Source organism: Necator americanus, chromosome V (assembly GCF_031761385.1).
Source record: "Necator americanus strain Aroian chromosome V, whole genome shotgun sequence".
NCBI classification, from domain to species: domain Eukaryota; kingdom Metazoa; phylum Nematoda; class Chromadorea; order Rhabditida; family Ancylostomatidae; genus Necator; species Necator americanus.
In genome coordinates this window covers 12,794,091-12,808,804 of record NC_087375.1, presented here as the reverse complement: position 1 = coordinate 12,808,804, position 14,714 = coordinate 12,794,091, and the positions used below count along the sequence as shown (strand labels likewise).

General features: G+C 40.3%; 4 protein-coding genes across 7 annotated transcripts; 2 read left to right on the top strand and 2 right to left on the bottom strand.

Annotated features, from left to right (window-relative positions):
• Positions 1-2,229: 2,229 nt before the first annotated feature.
• On the top strand, positions 2,230-6,930 carry RB195_013686 (uncharacterized protein; the record flags this gene model as incomplete). Of its 3 annotated transcripts, XM_064203628.1 has the most annotated exons (6): positions 2,230-2,320; positions 2,743-4,219; positions 4,454-4,881; positions 6,209-6,309; positions 6,535-6,693; positions 6,769-6,930. In XM_064203628.1, the coding sequence occupies 6 exons, from the start codon at positions 2,230-2,232 to the stop codon at positions 6,928-6,930; spliced, it is 2,418 nt and encodes an 805-aa protein (XP_064059508.1). The 3 variants fall into 3 exon arrangements, with proteins under 3 accessions (XP_064059508.1, XP_013309357.2, XP_064059509.1); XM_013453903.2 differs by lacking the exons at positions 6,209-6,309; positions 6,535-6,693; positions 6,769-6,930 and having other exon boundaries at positions 4,454-4,910; XM_064203627.1 differs by lacking the exons at positions 2,230-2,320; positions 2,743-4,219; positions 4,454-4,881 and having other exon boundaries at positions 6,193-6,309.
• RB195_013687 (uncharacterized protein) lies at positions 5,194-5,998 on the top strand (the record flags this gene model as incomplete). The annotated part of the gene is made up of 2 exons (XM_064203629.1): positions 5,194-5,245; positions 5,724-5,998. The coding sequence occupies 2 exons, from the start codon at positions 5,194-5,196 to the stop codon at positions 5,996-5,998; spliced, it is 327 nt and encodes a 108-aa protein (XP_064059510.1).
• Positions 6,931-7,189: 259 nt separating the features above from the next.
• On the bottom strand, positions 7,190-11,413 carry RB195_013685 (uncharacterized protein; the record flags this gene model as incomplete). 2 transcript variants are annotated; one of them, XM_064203626.1, is made up of 16 exons in its annotated part: positions 7,190-7,335; positions 7,401-7,478; positions 7,534-7,656; positions 7,800-7,929; positions 8,008-8,064; positions 8,129-8,274; positions 8,369-8,450; positions 8,760-8,878; positions 9,130-9,200; positions 9,255-9,440; positions 9,592-9,653; positions 10,707-10,852; positions 11,022-11,109; positions 11,162-11,185; positions 11,260-11,271; positions 11,348-11,413. In XM_064203626.1, 16 exons carry the CDS (start codon positions 11,411-11,413, stop codon positions 7,190-7,192), a joined length of 1,536 nt encoding a protein of 511 aa, XP_064059507.1. The 2 variants fall into 2 exon arrangements, with proteins under 2 accessions (XP_064059507.1, XP_013309355.1); XM_013453901.2 differs by lacking the exons at positions 10,707-10,852; positions 11,022-11,109; positions 11,162-11,185; positions 11,260-11,271; positions 11,348-11,413 and having other exon boundaries at positions 9,592-9,650.
• Positions 11,414-11,517: 104 nt separating this feature from the next.
• RB195_013684 (uncharacterized protein) lies at positions 11,518-12,434 on the bottom strand (the record flags this gene model as incomplete). Its single annotated transcript, XM_064203625.1, has 5 exons — positions 11,518-11,562; positions 11,627-11,677; positions 12,052-12,112; positions 12,244-12,306; positions 12,373-12,434. The coding sequence occupies 5 exons, from the start codon at positions 12,432-12,434 to the stop codon at positions 11,518-11,520; spliced, it is 282 nt and encodes a 93-aa protein (XP_064059506.1).
• Positions 12,435-14,714: the final 2,280 nt, after the last annotated feature.

Below are 14,714 nucleotides of genomic sequence, written 5' to 3'. Positions count from 1 at the left end.
TCACGATTTGCAAGGAATTAACGTTTTTGAAAGACGTGAGCTGTCAGAAGAGATGCTTGTGCTTTTAACTTGAAAAAACTATACTAATAAATTTCGAACAAATCACTTCATTGAAGAAGCATTGTGGATCATCATCCGAAAACCCTCGAATGTTTACTGCAGAATTTTCCCACGATCTCGAAAAGAACCCAGAAACAAAAGATTATTGAAATAATAATAACAATGATGATTACAGTAACAATATAGATTGTATCCCCACTGTGCTGTATGCGCACCTTTCCAAGTTTACTGCCGCCATACGCTGTCGCGGTGATGAGCACCTCGGCGCGATAACGGTCGATCGATAAGGCTATCTAGACACGAGGTTTCCATATAGCAGAAGGCCAATCACGTGCGTCGATGATGTCGACGATTCCACCGTCGGGTTGGCTAACTCGAGCAGAAATCGTGCGGCAAGCCAGTCGCATGTGATGATATCCTGCGTCATCTCCTAGAAAGAACTATATTTATGATATAAGAGACATTAGGAACAAAGCAGAGAAAGAACACTCATATTGCGGACCGTGCACTACTGTGGGAAAGCGTGAAAGAAGCGACAGATAAGATCGTAAACATGAACATGTGTTTATGAGTACGATGATGAATGATTATATTGTCATAATAGCAAATCATGATAGGCTCAGCTACAAAACGCTCTCAAGTGAGAATATCTAAGGAATATACACATCAGAAACTTCGATTCAATTCTCCTTGAAAAAGTGAAGGGAAGTACCAGGAATCTACAACGCAAGAATCTAGCAACAAGACACCTCACCCGACCCGATGGTGATCTCCTTTTCTAGAGGGAAGTGTCACTCATCCATCACTCTTTCAACTTACACTTTTAAGCCCACGAAAAAACGAATTCGCCGTTTTAATGACAAGTTTCAAAAAGATGCATTGAAGCAAAATAACACATTCTTATAGGTGGGCATGAAGCAGCTGCAACAACGAGAGTTTTATCGATATTTAGAGACGAACATGTGACCCATTGGATGTTGGTCCCGCTATTTTTGGTCAACGGGCAAAATGTGGTCGGGTCACTGTTGGGTCGGGTCATACGCGTAAAGTACGATTTTTTCGGTCTTTTTTTAAAGAAATGTGCAAAGAATCCGGAATAGAATAAAGAATATGCCGCAGGATATTGTTCAATTATTTTCCTGAAGCAGACCTATACATGATAACTCATGGCCCAGCATCTAACAACAAGTGGCCAGGAAAACACATTTATTATCCTTTCTAATTCTATTTTCTCCATTTTACTCCTTAATCATAAGGATGGTTTTGAACATAGAAATCGTCTAGCACTGCTGTGAAAATGCCACTCCTCCTACTTAAGAACTCTTTCAAAAAAAACGTAAATCATCCCCAATAGAATTTTTCATTTCTCATTATAGAATTCTTCGTGGTACAGCCACTCCCAGCAAATAGCTCTAGGCAGAGAATCGAAGTTTAAAGAAAAAATATTATGTCTGGAGAGTATCAAAACTGATCACTATCATTACCAAGAGAATGCGCTTCAACGTCTTCATCATTTTTAAAATCTCGCTACATTATATTTCATCCTGTTCTCTCATTTATTTATTTACTATTTATTGATTTATTTACTTATTTATGCACTTAAACATGCATATTTATTTGTTTACATATGACACAAAACATGTCAAATATGTCAAAACATCGATCCAAAATAGAATGGAATAGGAACAAAATAGAATGAAATAGAATGGAACATAGAAACAAAATAGAATGGAATAGAAACACCCTAACATGAAAAACTAAAACGAACACTGGATTTTCCTCGAATAGCTTCGAAATTTCCTTTTTGCCAGACAAATAGAAAACATACGTAGAGGCAGTCTAGGAAGTGCCAGAAAGTGATCTACCGTAACACTTCTCAAAATGAAATACCGTAACACTTCTCTGAAGTACCGTAGCACCCGACTACAACCACTCTCCTTGTACGTTTATTCCACATCCGACACTTAGTGGTGCACCTCATCTCACTGGTTTTGTGGCTTTCACGCGCATTATAACAAGCGGGCTGATAAGAACATTCTTTTACGTTTATAGTATTACACGAACGTGTAACGTAACGCTATTATCTAGTAACGATCCCACATATAATGTGACGCCGGTTCTACTCCGGTTCTTCTCGTACAAAAGCGGAGCAGGCAGAGGATTAACTCGATGCGACTGCTGATATTACGCTGCGAATACGTGCTCGCACTCCTCACATCTTCTTTCATCCAAACTCAAGCTCAAGAGCGGTCAATACCTGGTCAGTCGCCCTTTTTTGGATTTCATTCAATTTTGTAGCAGTCAGCGGATTATCCGGCACTTTTTCACTACTTATTTCCTTAAGTAATACTTCTACAACTTAGTTGGTCTTTTTCGTTTCCTTTTTTTGCTATGCACTTCTCATCTTTAAATTGATAGTCAAAGGTTTCAAAGGTCCTTTTTCAGGAGGATATTATCCAAAGAGACGTGAAACACCCGTAGTTTATACTCTGAGTTATAGATGAAAATTGCATGAAAGTTCGCCAAATCAAGAAAAGGAAATATTTTGCAATATTTTTCAAAGTAGAGCATGCATACTACTTCATTTGGCAACGTAAAGAATACTAATAAAAATCTAAACGCTAAGCATCTTTTAAATATTCCTAACAGAACTTCTTTATTCCCCTCAAAACTTTTTTTTAGGAAGACGGTTTTACAAGTCCGACCATCTACCAACATACAGTAGACATACACCATATCAAGAAGAGGATCAATTTCCTCAACCGGTATTCGGTATAGCACATGGACAACCATATAATGATGTGAAAAAGGATCACGAAAAGGAACCTACTCGACCGTATGTGCGACAAAAACATATCCGCGACGATTCGTCAAATCACGATGAAACCGATAACGAGGCCAATTTTCCGCCAGAATTCGCGGGAGACATCAAACGAAACATGGAAGGTTTGATCCCGAGGAAACACCGGAATAAGATGAAACAATTGTCGAGTTTGGTGAAGCCGGAGTATCCGGATGCATCAGGCAGTGCGGAGGCAGCTGCTACACCACCGGAAGTACTGCCTGAGTGGGGAGAAGATAGCAAAGACTCTGGCTCACTAGTGCTGCCTGGTGATGAAGAACACCAAACGACACCGCAACGGAGGTACCACAGCGATGAGGAACAACCGCACAGACGAAAACGACCAAAACAGACCACGTCCTCGGAGGAAACGAACTATAAAATGGTTTATCAACGGCCACGTGAGCAGCGACCTCGCCATCCATATTCCCCAAACGAACGAGAGACGAGCGAACATGGCGATGGTTCAGATTTCAAACATACGGCTGGGAAACATTACGAGGATTCTGGAGAGATGAGTAGAAACAAACAATCGAGCGAAGAACGACCGAAAAGCAGACATAGAACGAGAGCTGGACGCCCTCGTGAACAAAAAGTGCATGGAAAAATCGTCGGAGTAGATATGCAAATGATAGCCGGAATGTATTCACCGCAATCAAGTGCGCAAAATCATAAACGACGATTTGTAGGACGATTCTCCCCTTTGAGTGGTCCATATCCGGGACGAGGAGATGACGAAAAGCCCAGAAATTCACATACTGGACAGAAATATGAGAACGAATATGAGTCAAGAGAAGAAACTTCTCCAAAGTTAAATCGTTCCCTGGGGAAAAAGCACAAGAAGAAAAAACACAAGGATAGGAGAGAGGAGTCCACTGAGAACGCCGGAACAGTTTATCCGTCTGTACGACATGTCCACTACGGTCCCTTCGATGCGTATTTTCTACGACAAAAACCAAAAGAGGAGCAGGTTTCCGAGGAAAATTCCGGCCGGATTCCTATGGACAGTCAACAAACTCCAGCTAAGTTCAATGAACTTGAGAGCAGAAGAACAAGCGCACTCAATAATCCCTCATCAATGGCTCATGGACAACATCCGGTCCACGATGGAATTCACGAGAAAGGACCTCGTGATAATGTTGAAGAACGGTCTGGTAACAAGTCAAGTATGGAAGACGAAGGTCGGTCTTCTGAGTCTGTCAAACCACGAGCAACGACACCTTTGCACCCAGCAGAAGATAACACAACGAAGGATCGAAATAAATATGAATCTACGGATGAGGTGGGGCGTGAGAATAAAGAGGAAAGTCTAGAAGAGTGAGTTATTCTGAAATCAAATCCAAATTTTCCTCAGCTAGGATTTCCAAGTTTAGCGCTATTGCATTTCTTAAGTTTTAGACAAAATATAACGGAAAAAAATTGGAATCAGCGAAAAATTGGGAAAAAATCTATTATCAATTACTTTTATTCAAATTATTTTAAAAGAAAAGAAGCAAACTGATATGTTCACGCACCAACTAAATCAAATTACCTCACACTAATTACTTTCAGGAAAAAAGCAGAGGAACCTCCGAGGGATTTAAGCGTTGACGGCGAAGGCCACGACCACCAACGGATAGTCGACCAGAGAAGGCCATTAGCGTATGAAAATGAGAAAGAAGGTGAACGTACTACTTCAAGACCGCACCGCTGCTCATACTGTATACTAAAAGATGCTACCGAAGAACCGCAAATCGATGAAGTAACCATCGCATCACATTCTGAACCCTCTCCTGAATTTCATATGCATTCATCATCCTTAGCTCCATCGTCCTCATCAAATTTTCGTGATCTATGGCAAAACGATAGTGTGGGTTCTGGAAATGGCACACGGCCACGAGATCACACACCATCGCTTGCGACTACGGTAACTTCACCAACGTCGACCATACCTTCGATTCCTGATTCTTCCACATCGCCCTTCTCATCATCGTCTATTAGTATCAACAGAACAAAATATAACGAATAAAAAGGAATTACCGTGTATTTACCGATGTAATTTACTGATGTGCTCTAAGAATAATAATGCCACTAATAAAAGTACATAACAACGATAAAAATCGTACGCATGCAACTATAAACTGGATATTTCGAGGCAATTACATATAAATAGGCCAATCACAATAAATACGTTAGAGTTTTCTTCGTAATTGTGCGAAGAAGAAGTTGCGATTGCGTAAAAAGCAGAATGTTCTAGTTGTCCACCCATTTTATAGATATAAAGATCAGATTGTGTCATAGTTTTGATAACAATGCCACCAGTTTTCGTTCTCGTCTTCTTAGGGTGCTCTCAAGTTATATACGGTAATATTTTAAATATTCTTTCGTTTATTTTTCTTTCAAAAACTATCCATATCTTGCAACCGCCTGTTATAAAACTATAGTTCCTGCAAATGGTGAAAGTAAGAGTTAATAAGACAATTTCTTGATTTCTTTTATCTTATGAGATAAATAATGGAAAATGTTTATTTGCAAAACCATCTACATTTCCATTATAAAAAGATTTTCGGTTTCCTTCACGCCCATAGTTTTCTCTTTGAACAAAAGAAATCTTTTTGAAAATTGAAATATCGCAAATTCTTGATCTCTGAATTAAGTTCCCCTACAATATTATCACCGTCTCTTGGAGAATGTTGTCTACCAATGGTTGGATAAAGTCGTTTAAATCTCAAATTGATTTACGTACACTCTCAACGGGAAAAGAGAGAGAGACAAGACAGAATAAGAATTTATCTTTTCCCGTCCCTCATTCACTCCTTCATCCGTGGTGTATATGTTTCAGCGTCTCCTTCAAAATATCTCTTGGATTCATCAGATGAAATACCGAACGCATATGGAAGATCAGTGGAGTACACATATGTGTATGATTCCTCGAAAGACGCACATCCGGTCGCAAAAGTCAAATATGGGAAGTTTATTAGAAATCAATTCACCACCATATCTCTCAACTCGAATGCTCAACGAAATGATGATGCAACTTCCTTTGTAGAAAGGAGCTTCACTGGAAATATGACATTGCAGGAAAACCTCAGGTCCTATAATCACACAATGTATTAACCTCCCAATCTACTATAAACCTATGGTGCACAGATTCTACATGCGTCCTTTTATAACGCTAACGCCTCAGAAAAACAGAAAAATCTTAAAAGTGTGGAAGTTCCCGACTACCTCTCATTTATCTATCGATTTACTCTGGTCATAGCCAGTGGTCAAATTTTTCGTTGTCGCTATCAAAAAGAAACGAAAAGGAGATGCGGATATTTTCAGGAAAAATTGACGAAAAAGATCTGCAAAAACTACTTGGCCTCGATTTGCAACATGCTCGAGGAATTAAGCTCTGGGAAGACGAGGACAAGTCTAACACAGAGGTGGCTACACTTTATGAGATGGAACGCGAAAGTTTGTGAGATTGCTGACTGGGTTGTGGGAAAAGTTGTATGCTGAGAAAGCTGGATATTTACATATAGCCCAGCCTTCTAAAGGTAAATCTAGAGTGAACTGGATAGATTGAATGCCAACTTATGAGCACCTAACTTAATCCGAGATTATAACCGCATCTCCTCATGTCTCACAATTACAACTATTCTATTCAGAAATTCCATTGGCATCCGAACCGCTATGGTGATCACCCAAAATTCAAACAACACACATCGAATCCTTGGAGGGACAATTTTCGCATAAAGAATGACGATATTCATTTCCACTATGAAAATTTCAGGAACATACCAGAAAAAGAAAAATTGTTGAAAGAGGTGAGCACAGAAGTACGGGAGTTGAGCATGAACTCGTCTAAGCTGAATGCACAGCATAAACTACCTTACTTTCAGGGATTACCAACTGATGTGAGGGACCTTGTAGACTACATGGCCTTCTTGATGTACCAGCAAGCAAAGGAGACCATCTCTTCCCATTTCCCCATGTTTCCCAATCCATTCAGAAAACAGGCATTACCTAGGATCCCGTTTCCCCACATTGACCTTACTAGATAACGGAAAATGAGCAAAAATCTATAACTACACACAACAAATGCTCAAAACAATTTATAAAGAAGTAATCTGAATGTTTTCAATAGTTTATTCTGACGTTCCTAACAATATAATGTAATTTATGAGATGTGGAATGTTATTCAAGAACAATATACAAACATACAATTCCTTGGTTCTATCACCGAGAATTGAGCAATCTGTGGATTTTAGCGGGTTATAAGTGAGTAATAACGAAAACAAACGGCAACAACAATACTAGATATCAAGAAGACTTTGTATAATATTTAGTAGGCACAAATGGCATTTTGGTCACCGTAACTTTGGACTGTTTTGTGCCGAAGTCAACAACAAACTTTGTTCCTACTTTTGCATATGGCTTGTCAACATAGGCTATAGCAATGTTTTGATCTGAAAAGAAAATGAAATATGAGTAGAAAAATGACGAATGAAAACTTTTCTAAGCAACGACTTACTAAGACATGGAGAAGGGCACCCCGAAGTAACGAATCCGATCGCGCCCTTATCGAGAGGATCGATCAGTGGTAAGTGCGCTGAAAGAATTCTTGTCAAATAAAAAAAAGCACTCCTTTTTCTGCTTCTTCCTACCTCTTGGAGCACGACCAGGTTCTGAGACAAGCCCAACTCGTTGCTTTAACCATGATTTAGATTTCAGTTGACCAACCACCTTCTCTGCACCGGGGAAACCGAGGGTTTCGCGACGACGCTTGGCTGAAAATTGACATTGTACTCACCGTTGGAAATAAATGAACAAACTACTGGGCAGCGTACAAGTCGCATGCACATGAGCAACTATCTACATACTGTGTATAACAAGATAAGGAGCGGTAAAAACGCATGAGTAAAAACCGAACCTACAACAAAAGCAAGACCAGCTTCAGCAGGTGTGGTATTTTCGTCGATGTCATTGCCGTACAGACATAGTCCAGCCTCCATTCGCAACGCATCTCGCGCACCCAATCCAGCTAATTTCACGGAACCGTTCTTAGAAATGCATAAACGAGCAGAATCCAAGGTTGTACCAAAAAGTTTGTCCCACAAAAATATAAGACAAAAATATACCTTTGACTGAAGCAGTTTCTCTGTAAGTGATGCAGCATCTTTAGCATCTACGGAAATCTTAAAAGAAGTATCAAGCAGTCAGCTGGAGAGTAAAAATTTCAGAATATTCAATGAAATTTACTTCAACGCCATCTTCTCCGGTGTAACCGCATCGTGTTACTCGGCAATCCGGAATACCAAACACTTTCCCAACAGCTGTCTTCATAAATGTTAACTTCTTGAGATCAATATCCGTTTCTGGCTGGAGCACTTTAACCATTTCAGGACCTGACAAACAAACAGTATCACCGGCTTCACTCATGAAAACTCGACTTTTTACAGTGGAGATAAGCCACGTGGCTGTAGAATTAATACAAATAACCTTGAACAGCTACCAATCCCCTTCCATCAAGAATTTCGATCCCAACATCTTTGCCATTAGACCTCCACTTTCCTGCATTTTCCTAAAAGTGAGAACTGCTTCAAAAAATGCATCAAAGGAACGTCAGGCATGATTTCAAGGAATATGGGGAAAATGTAGTTGGAGAGAACACTCAATTGTGCCCTTATTTCTTAAAGCTCAACTTTCTTTTTTTTCTCTTAGTAACTTTAGCTTACATGTCATAGATCCTCTAAGTCCAATGCTAAAGATTTAGGGCCCCGATTAAGTTATTTACTACCAGAAATGAGGGTGCAGTTAAGTGCCCCCCCCCCCCCCTCCAACTACATTTATCTCAGCACATTTATATGATATGACCCAAAGTCAATTTCACCTGTAGATAAGGTAGATCTTTGTCGATACAACCAGCATTGGTAACCATGTAAATGTAGTCACGATCGGTTTTTGTGACGATAAGGTCGTCTCTTATCCCTCCCTTCTCGTTTGTAAACACTAAAATATTGACTCTTATGGTTTTTTGAGATTATTTAAAAATTTGGAGACAACGCATTGTTTGAAAAGCAAACAGTCTGGTTCTTTTGTAAGGAAGCGGTAAAGCGTAATGAATACCGAAACAAATCCACTGAGAAAACACGTATTAGTTACAGGGGATTGTGACGACATACAAGAGATAAAGAAACGTCTTCAAAAGTTATAATTTACCTATTTATTCTAAAAAAAAAAATGTATTCGGCAGTACTCACCCGAAAGTGTACCACTATTCTCAACCAGACCTTCAACATCCGCAGTTGTAAGGCTCTCAATAAACGCGACTCTAAAACACAATTAAGAGTTCTTTTGTTCAGAGAAAAATGTAACACCAACCTACCTATCCTTTCCTGTAATGTGTGTTTGTAACATGTGGGAAACGTCGAACAAACTAACATGATTCCTCGTATGCCGAGAGGATTCTTGGATGTTCAGATCAGAATATTGAACAGGCATTTCGTATCCTGCGAACGGTACCATTTTTCCATTGTATTTCTGATGCAGGTCATACAGACACGTTCGCTTCCTGAATATCAAAAATAGGCACAAAAAAATAACTTTAGCTTAGTATTCAGTATTGGAGCAAATGCGCTCTGATCGCATGAAACTAAGCAACCAAACACGCACACAGCTAAATGCAACACGAAATGCACAAAACTTAAGCCAATGACACCCACGTAGAAGCAGAGGAGAACCATCGTAGCAGGAAGCGTCGCGTTGCGAGTGCACCGTTCATCTTCTAGAAAGTGACAGCTACAAAACAACTGACGAAAAAAACCATCGAGCCCGTTACAATCAATTTACGATTTCGTTCACTAGCAGTGAAACTAAAAGCACAACGAAAAGTAAGCTGCTTCCAGAAGGACAGCAAATATGTAGCCGGAAATATATTTCTGCACCTATTTATTCAATAAGCACTGTAACTTATGTTGTCGGGTTTCATGAAGATAGCGGAGTGCACACTAAGCGCCCGGTTAGGCATGGACAATCTTTTCCAGATCTATCAACACGCATCTTATCGAAAAGGAAAACCTCAATTCTTTCGCTTAGATAGGAGAACGCCCAAAAGTCCAAATGATTCTTTGGCAAAGCAAGTTAGGTACAGAAGTACAGAAATTGAAAGTAAACGGATCGTTAGTTCCCACGAAGCCAAGCTATAAACTTGATACTTCACGAGGGGATGAAATGGAAAAAGGTAGCTATGTATGATCGATAACATCGACAGTAGAGCGAGGTTTACCCAGACCCAAATATGGAAGATTAACATTCTCAGTGGTGTTACAATAACTTTTGTAAGTATTGCTCTCCAATTTAGAGTTGCGAATCTTTGCTCCAACAAAAAAAAAAACTGGAGCCAATGCGAAATTCAATTCGAATGAGAAGAAACCATCACGCACACAGCTCTCTCTATTCATATCATTGTTACAATAAAGACAAGGAGTAACGAAATAAAACAAGCATATAATATTGAATGTTTAATACAATCTTCCTGGAAGTGACCCTATATGCAGTGCAAAGCATGAATAGACCGGAAAATATTGTAGGAAGCATAAAGGTCAGTTTCTAGTTTCTTAGTTTTTATCCCAAACATTCAACGAAACAACGTTACATTCAAGGAGTACAGTAACTAACTTGCTATTACGGGTGCTTCAGACCTGCTCTAGCATGCAATAATAAATACAGTAGGTAACAACTGAATCGAAGTACAAGCAGCTGGATTGAAAAGCCAACACTTAATACGAACAGAAAAGCGGTTAGAAAAGTTGTTATTAGGACAAAGAAAACCACTTACATTATTTACTCGCAAAGCGATCGAGTCTTCTGGCAGAAGACGACACCACCACAATAGTCGATAAAAAGATCCGTTCTTGTCAAATGATAAGGCTGCAGCGATTACAACAAACGCACGAATGCCATTTATGTCAATATGATTCGTATCTAAAGTTACACACCGCCGCGAAATTCAAATAGAATAAAGGAAAAGACAGACAAAACAAAATATAAAAAAAAAACTAAACAAAAAAACAAACAATGAAACACCGAAAAATGAAAACACCAAAAAATTAAAGAAAAACGTCGAAATATCGAAATATTGAAACATCAAAACACCGAAACCTCAGTTTTTGTTTGACAAAAGTAAGCATCGACGTTTTAGAGGCCATGGTGACGGGTTTCTGGATTGTAGATCCCGCAATCTACAACTAAATCGATTACCCCATGACCAGCTTTTTCCGCGGATTCCCTTACCACGTCAGATTCGTGATATGCTGACTTTAGTTACGGTCAGCATCACATCAGCATCGTCGTATCGTTAGATTCTGGAGAGTTAATGAAACCTCACCCACACTTCTAAACACCTAAACACAACACAGTTACTATTCGATCGGAAAGGAATCTAGAAATAGAATATAGTAGAAAACCAAAGACACTTACTTTGACAGCTCCATACACAAGATGGTGGGAGAGTTGCTCGATCAACAGTAAATGGGTTACTGACATCTGAAGGTTTGTAGAGTGTCGAAAATTTCGAAACTTTATCTGAAGTCATAGTAAGATGTCATATTGATTTTTTTATAAGCTGTACACGAGGTTGTTAATTGATTTTATTGGTTATTGTTTCTGTTCCGAGGTTTCGCCTTCAACAGAGCCTAAAAATGGCGATTCAATTTACAACTTAAACGAACAGATCTCTCAACAAGTAAATAGACAAACCCTGAGAGCACGTTTTCTACCCCAAACGAAGCGATTACACCAAAAGCTCTTCTTGGATTATAGAAGTCTAGTAATGAGTGCTGGTTTATCAGTCACGAAAGCGAATGATTCGAATGTCCCACTCAGATCAGAAGAGCCATCCGAGATATGGTCTGAGTTTCCGTGTAATCGAGAGACATTCACGCTTGCAATTCATTCTAGGATTTTTCGCGTGAATAAAAATGCCATCACCGATTTTCGGCCCAAAGTTCTAGATTAGTGCGCCAAGATTTAAACCTTTTCAAAATTTCACTCCGTCGTGTTTTTCTGTTCTATGGACGCCCAAAGGTGTCCATTTCCGTGTTGCTGTGACTTATCCTTTCCATTTCCATGTTCTCTGATGCGAATATATGGCGGTCGAGCTTTTTCATCAATATATTCGTCACCACAAGAAGACGCAGGAAATCAGGTAGATTACATCGGATCTCAAGCAGTCTTCTGGTATACCTGTGGAAAAAATAATACAGTTTGATGTTGTACAGGTGATATAGTACAAACGATTCCGAACTAGCCGGTGTTTCAAATTGTTTGGTGGTATTTCAAGGAAAAAAAGAATCTTTAAAGAACAACACACCAACCCCGGAGTAGATACGAACTTCCGTCCCTTTGCAAACGCCATATATAAAACGGCAACTCCATATCTTAAGATCAGAACTAAGTCTAACATTTCTCTTGCATAAAATCAAGACAATAAGAAGATTCTAGACCTGATTAACTCCAAACAAATAAGGTTATCCAGAAGTGATAAAGGTGGGGAGTTTGTGGTCATTCCACACAAGCTGGATATTCCAGTAACAGAAAGACACCTAAAACATGCCTCACTATAACGTTCATCCTCCGTTAGTGAGTTATTGAAGAATGATCGCATTCTAGACTGCAAATGGGTTAGGATAGCAAAGTCGATGCGAATACAACACCGGAATACTCGTTTCAGATGATTTGAGCAGAAGCCGCTGTGGATCGATTGATGATGACCAACCGCTCCTCTCACTCTTAGTCTTACTCGCTCTTAGTTGCCACCATCATCTCATTTCTGACATGAACAGTCCGCTACTGTGAGTAACAGTTTTCACCTCCATCACCTTCGGTCAGTAAGTTATGCTGAACTCTCGTTCCACATTCTCTCAGATTTTTTTTTTGATAACTCTTACTACAGCACAGATCTGTTGCAGGCATGGACATGGAAGCGAGTTGAAGTTAGGCTACAATGGAGATCAAGGGGAGAATTCCTAAAGAAAAAGATCCCAGGAGAAAAAAAAGTGTGGAAAAGTTCCACCTGTAACTTATCTGACCATCATAGCTCACAGTAGTTCTTATGAATTATACTACACATCCATTACTTGGTCATTAGACGATTTTGTGTAGAAAATTGTTAAAGTAGGCTGAAAAGGTAGGCAATGGAAGTGGAAGGCAAAGTCGGAGTTATTCACAGCTTTGGAAAAATTCCAAGTGAATGACATGTACAACCATGTCGTGGAACATGTTTCCCGCAGGACAGGACACGTCAACGTGGTGTTGACAATCGAATTTTCGAGCAGTCATTGTATTCGGTCAGCGAACAGCTTAATTCCTACCAATTTTACTGTACGGAATACTGAAAAAGGAATGACGTGATAGCCCTAACCACTGATATGATGGCCCGAGTACGGCCTAGTTTGATACAGCTATGGAGGTAAGTTTTTTCTCCTCCAGATTTTGCTTTTGGCTATAGCTTCACTTATTATTCTAGGTCTAGTCGCTAATTACTCTGGAGCTGCATTTAAGTCATTTCCTTAAGTTATTAGTTGTTAGTTTTAGTTATTCTTTTTTAAATAATAGCTCGTGACTGTATACTTCACAATTAATTTCAGTGCAGAGTCTGCTATAGTTAAGGCCCAATGTCAGCGCTCGAGTGTGAGAGGAAATTCAAATATTCGACAACAGGCAGCCTATTCGAACATCTAAAAGGTAGGAATATTCCCAATGTGTCCTAACCTGGTTACTTGACTTATTTGGCGAGCTGGTGTTATTGCCTGAAGCGACTACTCAGATCTTCTCCAAGGCGTCCCTGAACATTGATCTGCCCAATCTTCTCTAGATCTACAGCTCGCACAGAATTGGTCCTTTCGTCAATGTCCCATAGCTTGCAAAACGTGGTGTCTGACGTAAACTGCATATCGATGCAGAGCGAGCAACGACTCCACGCTCCCTTCAGGTATCTGACTTACTTAGGGGTATTTTGTTAGTGTGCTGGACGACAGCCCCTTTATCTGACGATATCTGGGTAACTTTCGCCAAACAACCGTGCAAGCTACACAGTTCGTACGTGCCCAGAGCGTGTTCACAGTCTGACCGCGTCTAGTTCATGCAGACCCACGGCGAACACGTAGCATTTAGTTTCGCATAGGCGGTCCCCGGTGTGTCTTTATATTGGAAATTGCCATTGCAGTGAGGGTAATGACACTGGTATTCGAAGAAATAAATGAACAAAGCTGAATTATTACATATTGCACATAAACGGAAAGTTGAAAGTTGGAAAAATCTATCACTTAAGATACATTCAAGGTCAAATATGTGCAAAAAAAACTCGAGGATAGTCTGGTCCGAAGCTCGGTGTAGTTGTGTTAGCTGCTTAAGTGGCTCGAAGCGGTGGAGGATCTAGGCGGAGGGGAGAAGGGTGCGTGGGAGCTCGACTAGCGCCACCTATTGCTACAGTTCGCAATGGTCCCACCTTGATGGCAACCGCTAGCTCCACCGCGCCGCATTGACCGCAGCCTCTTGCGCAACATAGCTGTGTCGAAACTACATGAAGCACGGAGAGTTGCGTAAACGGCTACGCCCGAAACGGCGCGGTGGAGTGTAGCGGTTGGTATCGTATAAGGATCCTCGCTACCGCCACCCATCTCTGCAGTTCGCCATTGTCCCACCTCGATTCCAGCCGCTGTCTCTACCACACCGCTTCGAGCGCAGCCGCTTATGCAACGCGCTACTTATACTATACTATATAGTCGGGTCAAAACGACATGATTCACGAGTGTAGTTGCGGTGCATTTGCGTACGCGCTCGAAAC